Source organism: Falco naumanni, chromosome 3 (assembly GCF_017639655.2).
Source record: "Falco naumanni isolate bFalNau1 chromosome 3, bFalNau1.pat, whole genome shotgun sequence".
Lineage (NCBI taxonomy): Eukaryota > Metazoa > Chordata > Aves > Falconiformes > Falconidae > Falco > Falco naumanni.
Window position 1 is genome coordinate 40,347,367 of NC_054056.1, and position 14,772 is coordinate 40,362,138.

At 40.2% G+C, this 14,772-nt stretch overlaps 1 protein-coding gene across 2 annotated transcripts; it reads left to right on the forward strand.

The window, feature by feature from the left end:
• Positions 1–724: 724 nt before the first annotated feature.
• Positions 725–12,327, forward strand: UPP1 (uridine phosphorylase 1). 2 transcript variants are annotated; one of them, XM_040587118.1, is made up of 8 exons: positions 725–844; positions 3,138–3,202; positions 6,009–6,126; positions 6,636–6,815; positions 7,820–7,934; positions 8,357–8,566; positions 10,054–10,200; positions 11,670–12,327. In XM_040587118.1, exons 2-8 carry the CDS (start codon positions 3,150–3,152, stop codon positions 11,807–11,809), a joined length of 963 nt encoding a protein of 320 aa, XP_040443052.1. In that variant the 5' UTR covers positions 725–844; positions 3,138–3,149; the 3' UTR covers positions 11,810–12,327. The 2 variants fall into 2 exon arrangements, with proteins under 2 accessions (XP_040443052.1, XP_040443053.1); XM_040587119.1 differs by having other exon boundaries at positions 6,636–6,794.
• The last annotated feature ends 2,445 nt before the right edge of the window (positions 12,328–14,772 follow it).

Here is a 14,772-nt window from a genome sequence, read left to right on the forward strand (position 1 = left end):
AGGGACAGTCCTGTTCAATAGGAGGAGGCTGAGGGGTGACCTGATGGCTTCTCTGCAGCTCCCTGAGGAGGGGAAGGGGAGAGGGAGGCACTGAGCTCTTCTCCCTGGGATCCAGTGATAGGACACGTGGGAATGGCTCAAAGCTGTGCCAGGGGAGGTTCAGACTGGACATTAGGAAGCATTTCTTTGCCGGGAGGGTGTTCAAACACTGGAACGGGCTTGCTGGTGAGGTGGTCAGTGCCCCAAGCCTGTCAGTGTTTAAGGGGCATTTGGACAGTGCCCTTAACAACGTGCTTTAACTGGGTCACCCTGAGCTGGTCAGGCAGTCGGACCAGGTGATCCCTGTAGGTCCGTCCAACTGAAACAGTCTGTTCTGTGGTATGAGCAGAAGCCACCAGTGCTCTTTCCTCACCCCCTTCTTCTGCCGTACAAAAGTGCTCGTGAAAGACGTGCACTTAAAGACAGTCTGTACGAATATACATTTACAGATGTAGGTACCAATGCCGGCGCCACGCAGCCCGACTCCGCAGTCCCGCGGGTGCCAGCACGTACGTACAGGACGGCGCTGGGAGCAGGCAGCGCTGCGGGGGAGCGGCGGGGGCCGGCGCTGCCCCACACGAGGCGCGCTGCTCTCGCCTCCCCACCGCCGGCGTCCGTGGGGCCGGTGCCACCGCCCCGAGCGGCCGCGCCGCCGGCGCGCAGGGAGTTAATGGCGCCGGTGCTGCGGGCCCCGCCCGTGGCGGGGCGGTGCCCGCCCGTAGCCGGCAGGCGGCTGGGCCCCCGCAGCGCCCGGGTGCAGGAGCGGCGCGCCTCGGTTCGCAGCGGGCGGTTCCCGCCGCCGCAGGTGAGAGCCGGGCCCCGGCGGCTGCCGCTCGGGGGGTGCGGGGCGGGGTGGGGGGTGGGCCCCCTGCAGCCCGCGGGGGGACAGCGGCGGGGAGATGCGGCGCCGCCGCTGCGGGAAGGGCCGCTCCGGCAGGGGTCTCGTCGGAGCGGGGTTCGGGCGTGCCGTGCCGCCGCTGCCGCGGGCAGGTGGGTGGGAGCTGCCTGCAGGTACCTCCGGCGGCGGAGCAAGAGGAAGGGATGTGCACGGCGAACGAGCTGTCGTTGTCTGTACCACCTCAAGAGGGAAGCCACGGTGTAAAAATCGATTTTGCCCTGATGCCAAACTAGAGCTTTTCCTTAAAGATACTATTAATTGGGTTTTCCGTTAAAAAAAGGAGGAGAGGGAGGGGGAAATGAGAAATAATAATTGTCGTGGATTCTGCACGGTTTTAAACATCGGCCCGGGGATTTGCACACTTGTTACGGCGGGCTGTGCCTGCTCTCGAGCTGAGCCCTGCTGGGAGCACATTGTTCTTGGACATCAGTTTTAAGTTTGGCTGAGGAACAGTGCTGAAGCCCTTGACATGGCCATAAAAACTTCCTTCTCTTTAGGCAGTGTGAAATTTTTTGTGGCTTTATATTAACTGGCTGCCTGTCAGCTACCACCCGATTGCCAGAAGGGTCTGCTGTGGGAAAACGCTTCCGCGCGCTCCTGTTCCTGCCAAGGCAGCAGCTTGGGGGCTGTGGAGAGGGTATTATGGACTTTCGACTCGACCAGGGAACTTTGTTCTCTGTGTTTTTGAAGTACATCATTACCTAGAGGAACACAGAACCAAGAACACTGTTAAAAATCATGTAGTTGCTTAAGACTCTGAACAGCAGCTGAATGAGTATCCTCAGTTTATTTGCAGCGATTTGTCATCTAGGTACATCAAAATCACTTTGTTGTTTGTTCTTCCTATCTTCTAATGCCTTGTTAATAGGACTCAGAGCACTGTAGTTTCCTTGCAACAAGTTACACATTTTTCTCATAATATACGTGGTATAATAGCGTAGTAGTAACTTACTCTAGTCATACCACCATAAAGATGCGTAATTGATTCTAAAAGCAACTTTCATACTTTTGACTCCTTGAGCACAGATTCTAGTATACATTTAGACATCTGTTATGTGTGAAGTTTAGGTGTATTCAATAAAAGTTAGTATTTTAAATGAAGAAAACTAATTGTCCTTATACATTTTAGTACACTTCCATTATTCAGTGGCTTTTAATAGGTGGACTTCAGGTTTATTTTGTTTCATTCTTCAGTTCTTTCAAAATTCACGTATTACGTAGTTCTGTGGCAAGATTGATTTTTTTTTTAAAATTTATTTATTTATTTCCTTGTAGTGTAATCCTGGGGCTTTTAAGCATTCTAGTCCTGTCTCTATTGCAATCTCTGTGCTGTCAGGACCTTTGCAAGGGAGGGTAAAGCAAAACTTTGTGATTCAGTACTTCCTGTAAAGACATTCCCAGGAATTAGCAACTTTGGCATGTAGCCTTAGTCACTTCTGAAAATAATAACAAATGAGTCAGTCTGTGATTAGAATTCTGTCATCCTATCTGCACCAAAGCCTCAGGGATACATTTACCTATTTAAATGTAAAGGAGAATGCAGAAAGGTTTTTGGTATAGGTTATGGTAATGGATTAGGAAAAAAGATACTCAAGATGGATGATAAACTAGAGTGCTGGTGCTTTTTGGAGTCATATTTTGCTTTGGTCTTCCTCATCCTTAGGCTGGGACAGATAGAAAGTCTCTTCAGGTCAGTAGGCGGAGTTTAATGAAGAGGATATTATGAGTAAGATGTTTCCTGGAGTCAGGTTTCGGGCATCATGACAGTCAGAGATGAGCTTTGGAAACCTTCTGGAGCCAGTGGTGAAAGGGCTAAAGCTATTTCAGCAGTCACTGACACTATGGGAGGTATATAGAAGAAAGAGGATTAGTTAGTCAGCTATGAGAATTAACTCCCTCTGGCCTGTGAGCCAATTGTTGTTTATACCACACAACGGAAGTAGTGGGAGATAAAGAGTTATGTTAGCCAGGGATTAGTTTAGGCTTAAGTGGTTTGAAAGTGGTGATGCTCAGCCATAAAAATCTGAGATGCTAATTTGCTATAGTTATAAAAGCTGTAGTGTGGCTGGATTACTTTGGGAGTGTAATATCCATGATAGTATCATTTGTATAGAAGGTTTCTCCCACCGTTAATTATGCTAGCTTTACAGATGGGAGTATTCTGATGCACTTACATCTGATTTTTTTAACATAATTCTAGGTATAAGCACACATGGCTCCAGGTGTCTCAAATGAGAAGAAAACTGATGATGAACAGTCCTCAAAGTAAGATTCAGAAATTAATTGCCTTGTCTAAGTTTATGTTTACCTTCCTTCCCAAACTCATTACACACTCATTTAGTTTAAGATAAAGTTTAGGGTACAAATACTAATTATAATATCAGTTATCTAGTAGATGCTGTTTTGACAAATGGAGTCTTTATCTGCTTTAACTACACCTACACAGAGGGCTCTGCTGGCTAGCTGTTTTTCATTTTTTTCCAAGCATATGTGATGTCTTTATTTTTTAATCCAGTGAGCTGTTGAATTGTTGACTTTGGTTGCTGCATATGGCCAAGACCTACCTGCTTCAAGAGTTTAAACAAATATTTCAATCTGTTTCTCTAATCCTTACTTTAAGCTTATTTTAGTAAAACCATACATGTATATTTAGTTCTCAGATACTCATGTTTTATTTAAACCCCCAGAAGTTGTAGGTGCTTTACAACAGTATGAGGGGAATAAATTGTCTGCTCCTTAGAGTTACAGGACAAAGATTTTTATCAGGCAAACTTTGCCTCTACTGTAAATCCATGGCATTGATCCTATGTACACATAATAATACACGTACTGTTATTGCCCATTTTACCCCAAGGTCCAAGTCTGCAATTAGATCTGGATGGGCAGATAACCAGTATAAGTTAGTAAGAGCCCTTAGCTGCAGTGAGGCGGTGGGCTGAAGAGTGTTGCTGGTGGGGTATGAGATGAAGAAGGTGAAATATAGATGCTGCTGAGGAAGGAAGTTATTTAGGCCAGGCATGAGGACAGCGGTGCTGGAGCATACCACGTGAATTTCCCTGTACTTTTAATAGAGGCTTCGCCCTTTCCCATTTTGTTTCCTGGAGAGAAGCTTTGATTGCTGGTATTCTCATAAAGAAGGAAATATGTTTTGCTTGCCTGAGAAAAGATTGTAAAGTGATACCAAATCACGGGCCATTTGTATGTAAAAGCCATTCCAGTAAACATCAGCACAGCCAACTATGTGATCTGCATTAAAGAATGACCCATGAAATAAGGGTCAAGAGTCCCACAAAACTGAACAGGAATAATTCAGAGGAGATAGCCTGGGAATTCTGTTCACATGAACTGGCAAACTCCTGGGCTGTCTGCACTACTTCTTCATTTCTCACAGAGTCAAAGGTGTTGTTTGGAGGAAAGAGCAAAGGCAACTAAAGCCTTTGCTTCCACCTTGGGTGTGATTAGCATGAAGAGAGGCAAATGGGGCGTGTGGGAGATGGAAAGAAAGTACTATTGAAGGGGCAAATAAACCACCTGCCTTGTTGGGCTGCTTTTTTGCTTGCTGAAGGTGGTAGTCTGTGGTGGGCAGGGACAAATAGGATGGATTGGGATGATACCGCTTTCTTCGGTTGTGCAGCTGCTGCTGGATAGTTAGTGACATTGGAGAGAGAATTTCAAGAACAAAAAATGATTGTACTGGAATATTGAGGTGGTAACGATTTTCTTTTGCTTTCTGAGGAACAGTTCAGTGACCTTAGTGTGGGCATCCAGGCCACTTTAGGCTTCTTAAGGTAACCAATACATCCTGCACAGGACTGACAGATAAGACATAGGATCCACAGAAAAGCATTGCCTTTCTGGACAGGCATTAGGAGACAGATAAGATAACCTAAAACATCTAAAATAGCACTAAACACCTATGTTTAGGCTTCAGAGTTGTTCCTGTGAAGTCTTAATTTTTTGCATAAACTCCAGGCAAGCTCTTTTGTTTCTCCTCTGACAAAGCAGTTTGAATTTGCTGAGGCATGCTGTGGCTGCAGTGAGCCTTCATTAAGCTATTAAGTCATCTTTTTGTGTCTGGAAGGTATTTATTGCTTGATTTAATCTCTCAAAAACTACTTTGAAGTATTGGCCAGTATTTTGCTTAAGCTTGCGATTACTGGCTAGTTTTTACTACCTGTTTCAATTTAACTTAAAACATCAAGGACACAAGGCAGACATTTTATGAATCATTCAGCTTGCTTGCTTAGTCCACTATCAAATTTTCCATGAAGGTGATCCCATGTGCTAAGTATCCTTGCCTTGTTGTTTCCTGGTTCTTCAGAAAAGCCTTTTTTTGCCCTTTTTTTTTTTTTTTTTTTAAACTATATCACTTGCAGGAAACAAGAGGAAGTGAACTATTACCTTTTCTTCTTTTCCTTTTTCTTGCATTTTTTTTCTTTACTTCAAATTCCCATTTGCCTCTTTCCTATCCTATTTCAGATCATCTGTACTTGTTACTAGTCCCATGCTGTAGAGTTTTTTCCTTCTGACTGGGTGACACAGAGTTGCAGTGATCCAAATAGCCAGAATTCCCCTTTGTGCCTGTCTTTAAAGCCCAAATCTTCCTACTCCTCTTAGGTGGCCAGGGGGGTCAGTCAAACTGGAGGTCAGGTTTGCTTTTCAGCTTAGTTACAGATTGTCTGTGTAGTAATGTGGCCTACTGAATATTCCCTGGTCCTGCTCCTATTGTTCTGCTCACCATAAAGGCCCAGCCTGGTTCACAGCTTTAATACTCTTTAAGGTAAAGGTTGTGCTGTTGCAAATGCATCCTACCGTCTGGGCTTTTCTTCAGCTATTTCATCCTGTGCCATGAATGGAAGTTAAATATCATATGTGATTTTATTATAAGACATAAGATGGTCAAGAAATTTAGAATTTCCTTAACATAATGCATGAAGAACCAAAATAAGGTAGTGCAGTCATGCTTAGGTGTGGCATTTTCCAGCTTCTCCTGCTTGACTTTGCAAAATTAGCATGTTCAATGTAAGGGTTTGTATATACTCTGTGTTTCACAATGCTGCTGTCCTGGTAGAGAGAATTTTATCCATCTCTGCAACCCTCATCTGGAGAAAATGAAAGAAGACTTCCTGTACCATTTTGCTCTTGGGACTGGTACCCATGATTTTCCGACATTGTTTGGAGATGTAAAGGTAAGATGATTCATTTCATTCAGCAAGACTAAGCTTTTCTGCAGAAGGTGGAAGTGTAGCTGTCTTCAAAGTAAGACTAAATGTATCAGCATGCCACCAACTGAGGAATAAATGGAAAGGTGGTAAGATTTTCTGGGTTCTTGTCACTTTCAATATCAAGCAAATGGGGATAATTGTTTCTGACTGTTTCTTTCCATCCAGTAAAAAAGAAAACACTGAACTCTCTGTTCAGGTAGAACTCCTTTTTGGGTGGCCTTTAAGTCAGTATCTGTCTTTTACTAGTTAAAACAAGATGAAGGTGTTTGAGTGCTATATAGAAGGGTTGGTGTGGGGTTTTTTTCCCCATGATTTTTCTTCGTGGCCTTTTAGAATGATTACGAGAAGAACTACATCTAGGAATAGCTTTGTGTTAACTGAAGGTGTTTGCATCCTCATGTTGATCTTTGCATGTTCTTTGATATGCTGCATCATGCAATTGATTTTGTTTTGTTGAATACTGTCCACCCCAGTTTGTATGTGTTGGAGGAAGTCCTTCACGGATGAAAGCTTTTATCGCCTACATAGCTGAAGAGCTGGGGCTTGGGGGCCCTGATTGTGACTATCCTAACATCTGTGCAGGAACTGACCGTTACGCAATGTATAAAGTGGGACCCGTTTTGTCAGTCAGTGTAAGTGCCTCACTGAATCAGGTATGCGACACAGTTAAATTTTGCTGTTCAAAGTAGAAAATACGAATGCACATTTCTTTTAAACACTTAATAAACAGAGTCAGGTTATTAAGTTTGTGTCAGCCACGCTCAAAATAGTGCAGTCAGCTAAATAAGAATTCCTTTTTAGCCCTTTCTTGTAAGAGGTCAAATCTCTGAGGCCTTCATTCCTTTCTTACCTCCTTTTTCTTTAGCGTACCACTGAGATATTGCAGGAATTGCCTTATAATTTAACAGACTTACTATTGAGTCCTCCCTGTTATGTTTCCTGAATAATGGGGGGAAAAAAGGTCATGCAATGCATGTGGGGTATTGGAAGATATTGCTCTATTGCATCCAGAGCTAAGTAAGTATCTGCAGTGGCATTATCAGATATGCTAACATAGCTTAAGAGTAGCATTCCATGGGACTTGTGTTGCTAAATCATGTGTGCATTTTATAACTTCATACCTTTAATTTGTAGATATGATTACATATTTCAGTTGCAGTTACATAACTGTAGTATCGTTCTGTACCCTTTCTTTTGGGTTGTAGTTATTGCATTGTCATGCAAGTTAAGGTGGATTTATGTTTGCTGAACTTCGTGGTGATAAACCACAAAGTCTGTGTTTTGAAAAAAAATTAGCTTAACTACTTACTAGCACTTCAGGTTGGTAAAAAAAAAGACAGAGGGGTTTTTCTTGTTTTTAAGAAAAGTTCTATGATGAAGTGCATTTGTCAACTATTAGGAAAGGACACCACTTAAACTTTTAGGAATATAAATATTTTATAATTCATGATTTTTAGAAATATTGTACTTCATCCATAGGGTACCAAAGCCAGTGGGAGTCTTTCTGTTTATCTGCAGTAGCCTTTCAGTAGGCCCATAGGTTAGGTAGGGTTTTTGTGGGAATGTGTTGGAAGGAGATACTGTCCAGCTCCTTCTTCCATATATGTTTTGCATTGTCTATGTGAATGTCGAATATGAATTTCTGCTTTCATTTCAGCACGGTATGGGCATTCCTTCTATTTCAATCATGTTGCACGAGCTGATCAAACTGTTGTATCATGCCAAGTGTTCCAACATAACCATTATTCGCATTGGCACATCTGGTGGAATAGGTATTTCCCCTCTTGATTTCTTTTTATCTTCAAACCAAAACATCTTTGTAGGAGAGTAAAGCATCTCTCTTCAAGTAAGTGATTGATGGTGAGAACAGTTTTGCACAGGAGATGAATAATTTTACTTCCATAATTTTAAAATAAAAGGCAGTATCTGTCCTTGGATAGAGAAAACACACTCCTGTCCTGTACGAGGTATGAAAGAATATATAGTGAAAAAGGAAAAATTTCATTCTTTCAGATATTATTTATAATAATAAACTGAAGCAGCTAGTCATGCACAAAAAAATCCCCTTGGTGAATTCAGGGGCAAAAGTGCCACCTTTAAAAGAAGCAGAGTTCGGTCAAGATGTATATTTTATGTGTATGGAAACAGAGCATTAACTACATTGTGAAGCTATATCTGTTTATTTTTACTGCAGGTCTGGAGCCAGGCTCAGTGGTTATAACTAGGCAGTCTGTAGATGCCACCTTCAAACCTCAGTTTGAACAGGTTGTTCTGGGAAAGACTGTAATTCGCAGTACAAACCTAGATGAACAGCTAGCTAAGGAACTGATGCAGTGCAGTAAAGAAATCAATCAGTTCAATACAGTCATTGGAAACACGATGTGCACTTTGGATTTCTATGAAGGTAAGGCTGGTGACTAACGTAAGTGTATTGGTAAGCAGAGATAGGTAAGTAAGTAATAAATAATATTTTAACATTAATGTTCCAATTCAGTGAACAGAATGCATTTCCTACTTTGAGTAGTCTTGTCAACTGTAATTAATCTATTTTTCATATATGTTAAATCAAGCATTGTGTTTAGTAATTTACTGTATTAAACTTTTAATTTTGTGGAAGTTTTGTCTTCCCCCAGCTCTAGTAGATCCTCTGAACTACATCTAGTACATCTACTGTACACTTTTCATGCACTCACCAGTTAGGTACATTTGTCACAAAATTTCTGTGATTTTTTGAGGCATCCTAGAGGATTAAAGGAGTGTGAATTATCTGTGGCTGTTTCGGGGTTGTTTTTTTTTTCCACTGGTTAAGTATCTAAAGTAAATCTTTTCTAAAAGAAGTGTTGAGACTTGTTTCCAGTGCTCATTTTGAGCCAAGTGGTGGTGATCAGATGACTGAAGACAATATTCTGCTGAGTTGTGTAAATGCGGCTACATAGGAGGGGCAAAGCTCCAATGCTTACTTTGGGTAAACACATAGACATTCAGGTGATTTTTGATCTCCCATGTCTATTCAAAAACATCTTTCAAATCTTGCAAGAACAGGATGTAAATGGCACCTGATGGCACCCGTCTTTCTCTAGGTGTTCCTGAATAGGTGACAAAGGGTGCAATGCAGAGGGGAACACATGGTCTTTCATAATAGTGCTCAAACTTGGTCAGAAACTGTCAGTTGGTGTGTCTCCTCAGACACCAATAACAGGTGCAAGCTACACTAAAAAACATCGGGAACGTTTTCAGCTTATACAGCAAAACCAGAACAGGCTCAAGGACATTAATTTAGGAGTATATCTGCTGAGAAGAAAAAGATAGAGTAAAACACTGTGTAATTTAACTTTACTGTACCTAACCTGCTGCCATTTTATCTGTAGGTGTTATTCTTGAATAATTGGAATAAACTAATTTTTTCAAAAAAATACAATTGTATTAAGCTAACTGGCTAAGAGACTCTTCACCTCTTACCTTAGAGAGTCTGTAAGTAACGAAACGTTCATCCTTTTAAGGTAGCATCAGGATAGCATTTTCAAACCTGGCAGTTTTTCTAGACAATGATTAAACAGAAAAAATGCAGCATTTCCATACAGCTTAAAGTTTGCTGCTGATTTTGACACATGCCACACATGTGGAAATCTACTATTTACATTTTCCCATTCATGAATTTGAGAATTTAAGCTGGAGAAGACCAGTTACTGGATTCATATTACAAAAAATACAAATAATATGTAGAAGCTCTAGCAATAGACACTTTGTCCTATTTGTGTTGTTCATGACAATAAAGAGTAGTAGTAAAAAGCTGGATACTTATAGGGGAAACTGCAATAACTGGGTGTTTTAGAAACTGAATTTGTTCTGTGGCTTCCTCACTCTGAAAATTTCTACAAAATGACTTTGTAGGACAGGGCAGGTTGGATGGTGCAATCTGCTTGTATAATGAAGAAGAGAAGCTGCAGTATTTAAAGGAAGCTTATGATTCTGGTGTCAGAAACATAGAGATGGAGTCTTCTGTATTTGCTGCAATGTGTAATCTCAGCGGTGTCAAAGGTAAACTAACTTAAAGTCACTTTATTCAAGCTATAGGAAGTTTTCTGCATTGCAGGGGGCCTGTGGTAAAAACTGTGACTGAGGTGCTAACATGCGTTCTGCCTATTAAAAAAACAGTTTTGGTTATAGTTTTGTTGCTATCAATGTTTGATTTGTGTCATATATATTCACAAACTTCCTCACATCGTTCTTACACAGTTTAGTTTTGTCATTTGCTGTTCCAGCCCATGCAAGCACATAAATAATTCAAATACCTAATTAACCTATAGCATTAATTTGCTTTCTTCAGTTAGTTTTAGAAGTTTACAGGAAGCAACTGGTTAATTTAAGCAATCAGATGATACTCATATATATAAAACTATAATAACTTTCTGTACTTTCATATTAAATTGAAAATACTATGTGTCGACTTAGGGCTTTAATTCTTGAACAGTTGAAGATTTTTAGTGGCCTCATGAATAAATAATTCCTAATCATACAGACGTTTTTAATATTTTTACATAAGCTAACTAATTTTCAGTAAAGATCAGAAAGAAAAAAAAAAGTTTACAAATAATGTGATATGGTGTCTTTCTACTTACCTTGTTAACTATAGTCTCTCACTTCCCTTGGCAAGGAATTTACCAATTTAAAACACTGATGTTTCTCAAACTTCCTTAAATTCGAGGACGAAATGAAGGAAAATAAACAAGTCGTCCAACAGTTACATCAAACATCCTCAGTTCTTACTGACTTGAGGATGATTGATTAAATACCCAACCCATGCTGTCACTGAGCCATTAGGGTGCCTGGTCCTTTTGCTGCCTCTACTTTGTAGGTCTGTGATGTGTGTTACTGCTTGTGCTCTGCAGATTGTCACTAGCAGCAACCTCAGATACAGAAGAGTGGTGGTTGAGCTCAGATTGGGTGAAAGCCTCCTTTACATTACCTTTGGGGCTTTGATTACCAAAAGGTGGTAGATAAGCCTGAGATGATCTGTGAGATCCTCATGTACTTGCAGTGCTCCCTATCCATGGAAGTTGGAGCGGCTCATCTGCTAGTTCCTGAAGGATGCTATGCACAGCACAGGGATTTGAGTTGGGCATAAGGTAGATAGCAGAGGGCTCTAACTACATCTGGTAGAACAGCGTCTCTCATCACTTCCTAACAATCAAGTCCTGGGTGCTTGTGAAATACATTTCCTAACCAGAAAAACATAAGAATCATGATACAACAATAAGTATCTGCAGCTGCCTGAGAGCTTTTGTTTTATTAATGTAGTGATCAGTTGCCTGAAACTATTTTTAACTTTTTTGTGTATCATCCACAGCATGCTAGTCCCCTAACATCTTACAGTATTGTGCACCATTTTTGGGGTTTGTTTTCTCTCATATTTCTAGTATTCTAGCTGTTCATTCAAATGTTTATACTTTTGGACTGTAGAAGTGCCAGAATGTCATTCCTAACTAATGCTGTCTTTTAATTTCTAGCTGCTGTAGTGTGTGTCACTCTTCTGAATCGGCTTGAAGGCGATCAGATTAGTAGCTCACATGATGTACTTCTGGAGTATCAGCAGAGACCGCAGAAATTAGTGGGATATTTCATTAAGAAAAGTCTTGGGAAAGTGTGAAATATTCATCTTTGTTTTATAGAAGCAGAAGTCCTTTGTGCAGCTGAAGTCTTGGTCACGACTTGTGTGTATTAAAGGTCTTTTGCCTCAGAATACCTTATGGCATTCCATGTGTCTATGGAAATTAATCTTTTATGTCACTCTGCTTTGGGAACTGACTGTGCTGAATGGACTTCAGTTAAGTATTGCTTAGTCACGTGTTGCTGGATATGACTCACTTTTCTGTGACTTGGAAAGTGGATGTGTTGTGAAGGAAAAGCCTGTTATAATATATGAAAAAGCTTTATTTATCCTTGCTGTAAAACTAGGAAGAAAATCAAACTTTTATTGCCAAGTACTTGCAAGCCACCAATTTAACTTAAGAATGCTAATCCCTTTCTTGTTGTTATAAAAATTATATAAATTATAATTGTATTTGTTGCTTCACTTGTAAAGAAAACTTAAAGTGAATGCAGTTTATTTTTTTTGCAGACTTTGACAAATAAACAATACTATTTTCATATATTAAAATTTCATGACATTGCAAAATGTGGGACTGAATTTTCTAAGCATTAAGGACTTGACGCTGAGCTGTTGAATGTCTATACTTCATAGATATTGATCCAAAAAGGTCATTCATATCCCATTTTAACTATATGATTGAGTCAATACCCAGGAAACATTTATGCATTAAGTAATTTTGCACTGAAGAACATTAGTCCTTTGCTGAGACAAGGCTCCTGCTTACTGAAGAGGAAGCACACACATTCAGGAGATGCACAGCATGTTCACAGGACTGCATTATGGTAGTTCATTTTTTTTTCCTTTTACTTTGTTTCTTTTTGAATTCTTTTTTGTCTCCATGTCTTCAGGACGTAACACTCACTGTTGCAATGGTTCCCAGTTCTTCTGAAGACCTGGAGAATGCCTATTGACTGTACATGCCATCAAAACAATTTCTGCAATTTTTCCAGTACCATTGGCCTAGTAATGAATCATACTCATTGCAGCTTTGCTGCTGTGGTTAGAATGTAAGTATGTGATCAGCTAAAGAAAAATGAATTTATTTTTTTTCCCTCCTGCAGTGGAGGAGTCGTCCTAGGAGGAGTTACAGGTCAAGAGAGTCTGAATAAAATCTCAGAACAGCTGTCACTGGTCCAGCTAAGGATTGTAGTCTGCAACACTGTTAACGAGCGTAGCGAGCTAGATCTAAGAGGAAGTGATGTAGTAGTAGACACAATCACCAAGATGTGGCAGAAACTGGAAGCAAAGTAATGAAAACATCAATAAAGAAAGGGATGACTTCTGTGAACAGGAAACTGCCAATGAGGATTAGTAGTAAATTTGAAGAATTTTCAGCTGGAGAACAGGTAAAAATGTTAGAGTTTTAAAAATTTACTTATTTAGTCTTCCTTTATTTTAAAAAACATTTTCTCATTTATGCTCAGGATATACAATGAATGTAAGTTTTTCAGAGAAAGCAGTTTTGTTTTTTTTTTTTTTTCTCTCTTAAGCTTAAGGGAAAGGAGTTGGATGGGAACGGCTCTACATGTGTTTGAACCCTTCCTCCCTTATTTAAAAAAGCAAAAGTCAGTGCTTAATTGTTCCTATTGCTTGCCTGGGCATTGCAGGAAGCCTGTGAGATCCCTTGAGAAACATGCAACAAAGCACATCCTTGCTCTGCAGCCTCCTGTTCCCAGTAGCAAGGAGATAAAAAGATCACTTAAGAAGCAACGTGCTGCACTCTCAGCTCAAGAAAAGCTTAATACCAAACTGACCAGTATGGGTTTGGAGGAGACAGTGTGCTGTTGTAAAAGAAACACTTACTATGAATTAACTAAAGAGAAGAAAAATACCAAGAAAACAAAGAAACACCTAATGTGGCGCTTTGAGGAAGCATATTACTGCAGTTGCCCTGGAGGTATGAATCTGGAATGATGTGATTTGTCTTTTTAAAGGAAAGACAGCAATAATTTGGAAACTGCTTAAAAAGAAAAAGTTCTTAAATCATTTAAGAGTGAGCTGTCAATTGAAACTACAAAGATTTTGTGTTTACAGTCATATAAAGTAGGCATATCTCTTTTGATAACACAAAAATTTACGTGCTACATGCTGAAATATAATTAGCATTGTGGCCTAGCTAACTTGAAGCTAAAGGTCAAGCGTTCATGGAGTGATGCAACTATGCTATTAAATCAACACACAAGACCCTAGCAGAAACCCCTGGACAAATGTAGCCATTCACTTTTTGCCAATACGTTCTTTCTCCTTCCCACTGTTCCTTAGGACACTGTATTTTCTTTCTGCTAAAATATTTTGCTTCCTAACGGATGGAGTAAAGGGATGTATGACAAGGTAAAATTTGCATTCAAAGGGGACCAAGTATCCTGTTGTTTCTACTGGTCACCATCCTGTAATGCTGTATTCCTAATGCAAGAGGGTGCTCTATAGACATTTTATGTGCAGCAAATACTTGGCTTCAGAGGAAACTTGCCCGAATGTTACCCTGATAAGAACAATTGTATTTTCCCTTGTGACTGCAACTGGGCAGAGAGATAAAGAAATGAGTCAGCTGTGTGCATCCGGGAGTGAAGTTACCTTCCTGTAGGTTTTACAAAGACATCCATAAATAATCATAAAATATTTAACAGGCTTTTATATATGAATCAATTATTTAATGTTAGCCATTCACATTTGTTCTGTGGAACATGAATCAGGATTTGGACTGGTGATATTTTTAAAAGCATCTATGATATTACATATGTGTTTGATATTACATAGTGCAGTGTCTCCTGGTAGATATACAAATCCTGCAAACCCTATACAGGTCAATTTCAAGTCAAAGGCCTGCTTTAGTTCTCTGTGCAACCCTGTACCTAGCAATAGACTATGGAATCAGTTTATTCCAGAGATCAAAAAAGGTAAAAGCAAAAGGAAAGGTAGAAGATATGAATAGCGTGGAAGTGTGAAGGGGGAAAATAGTG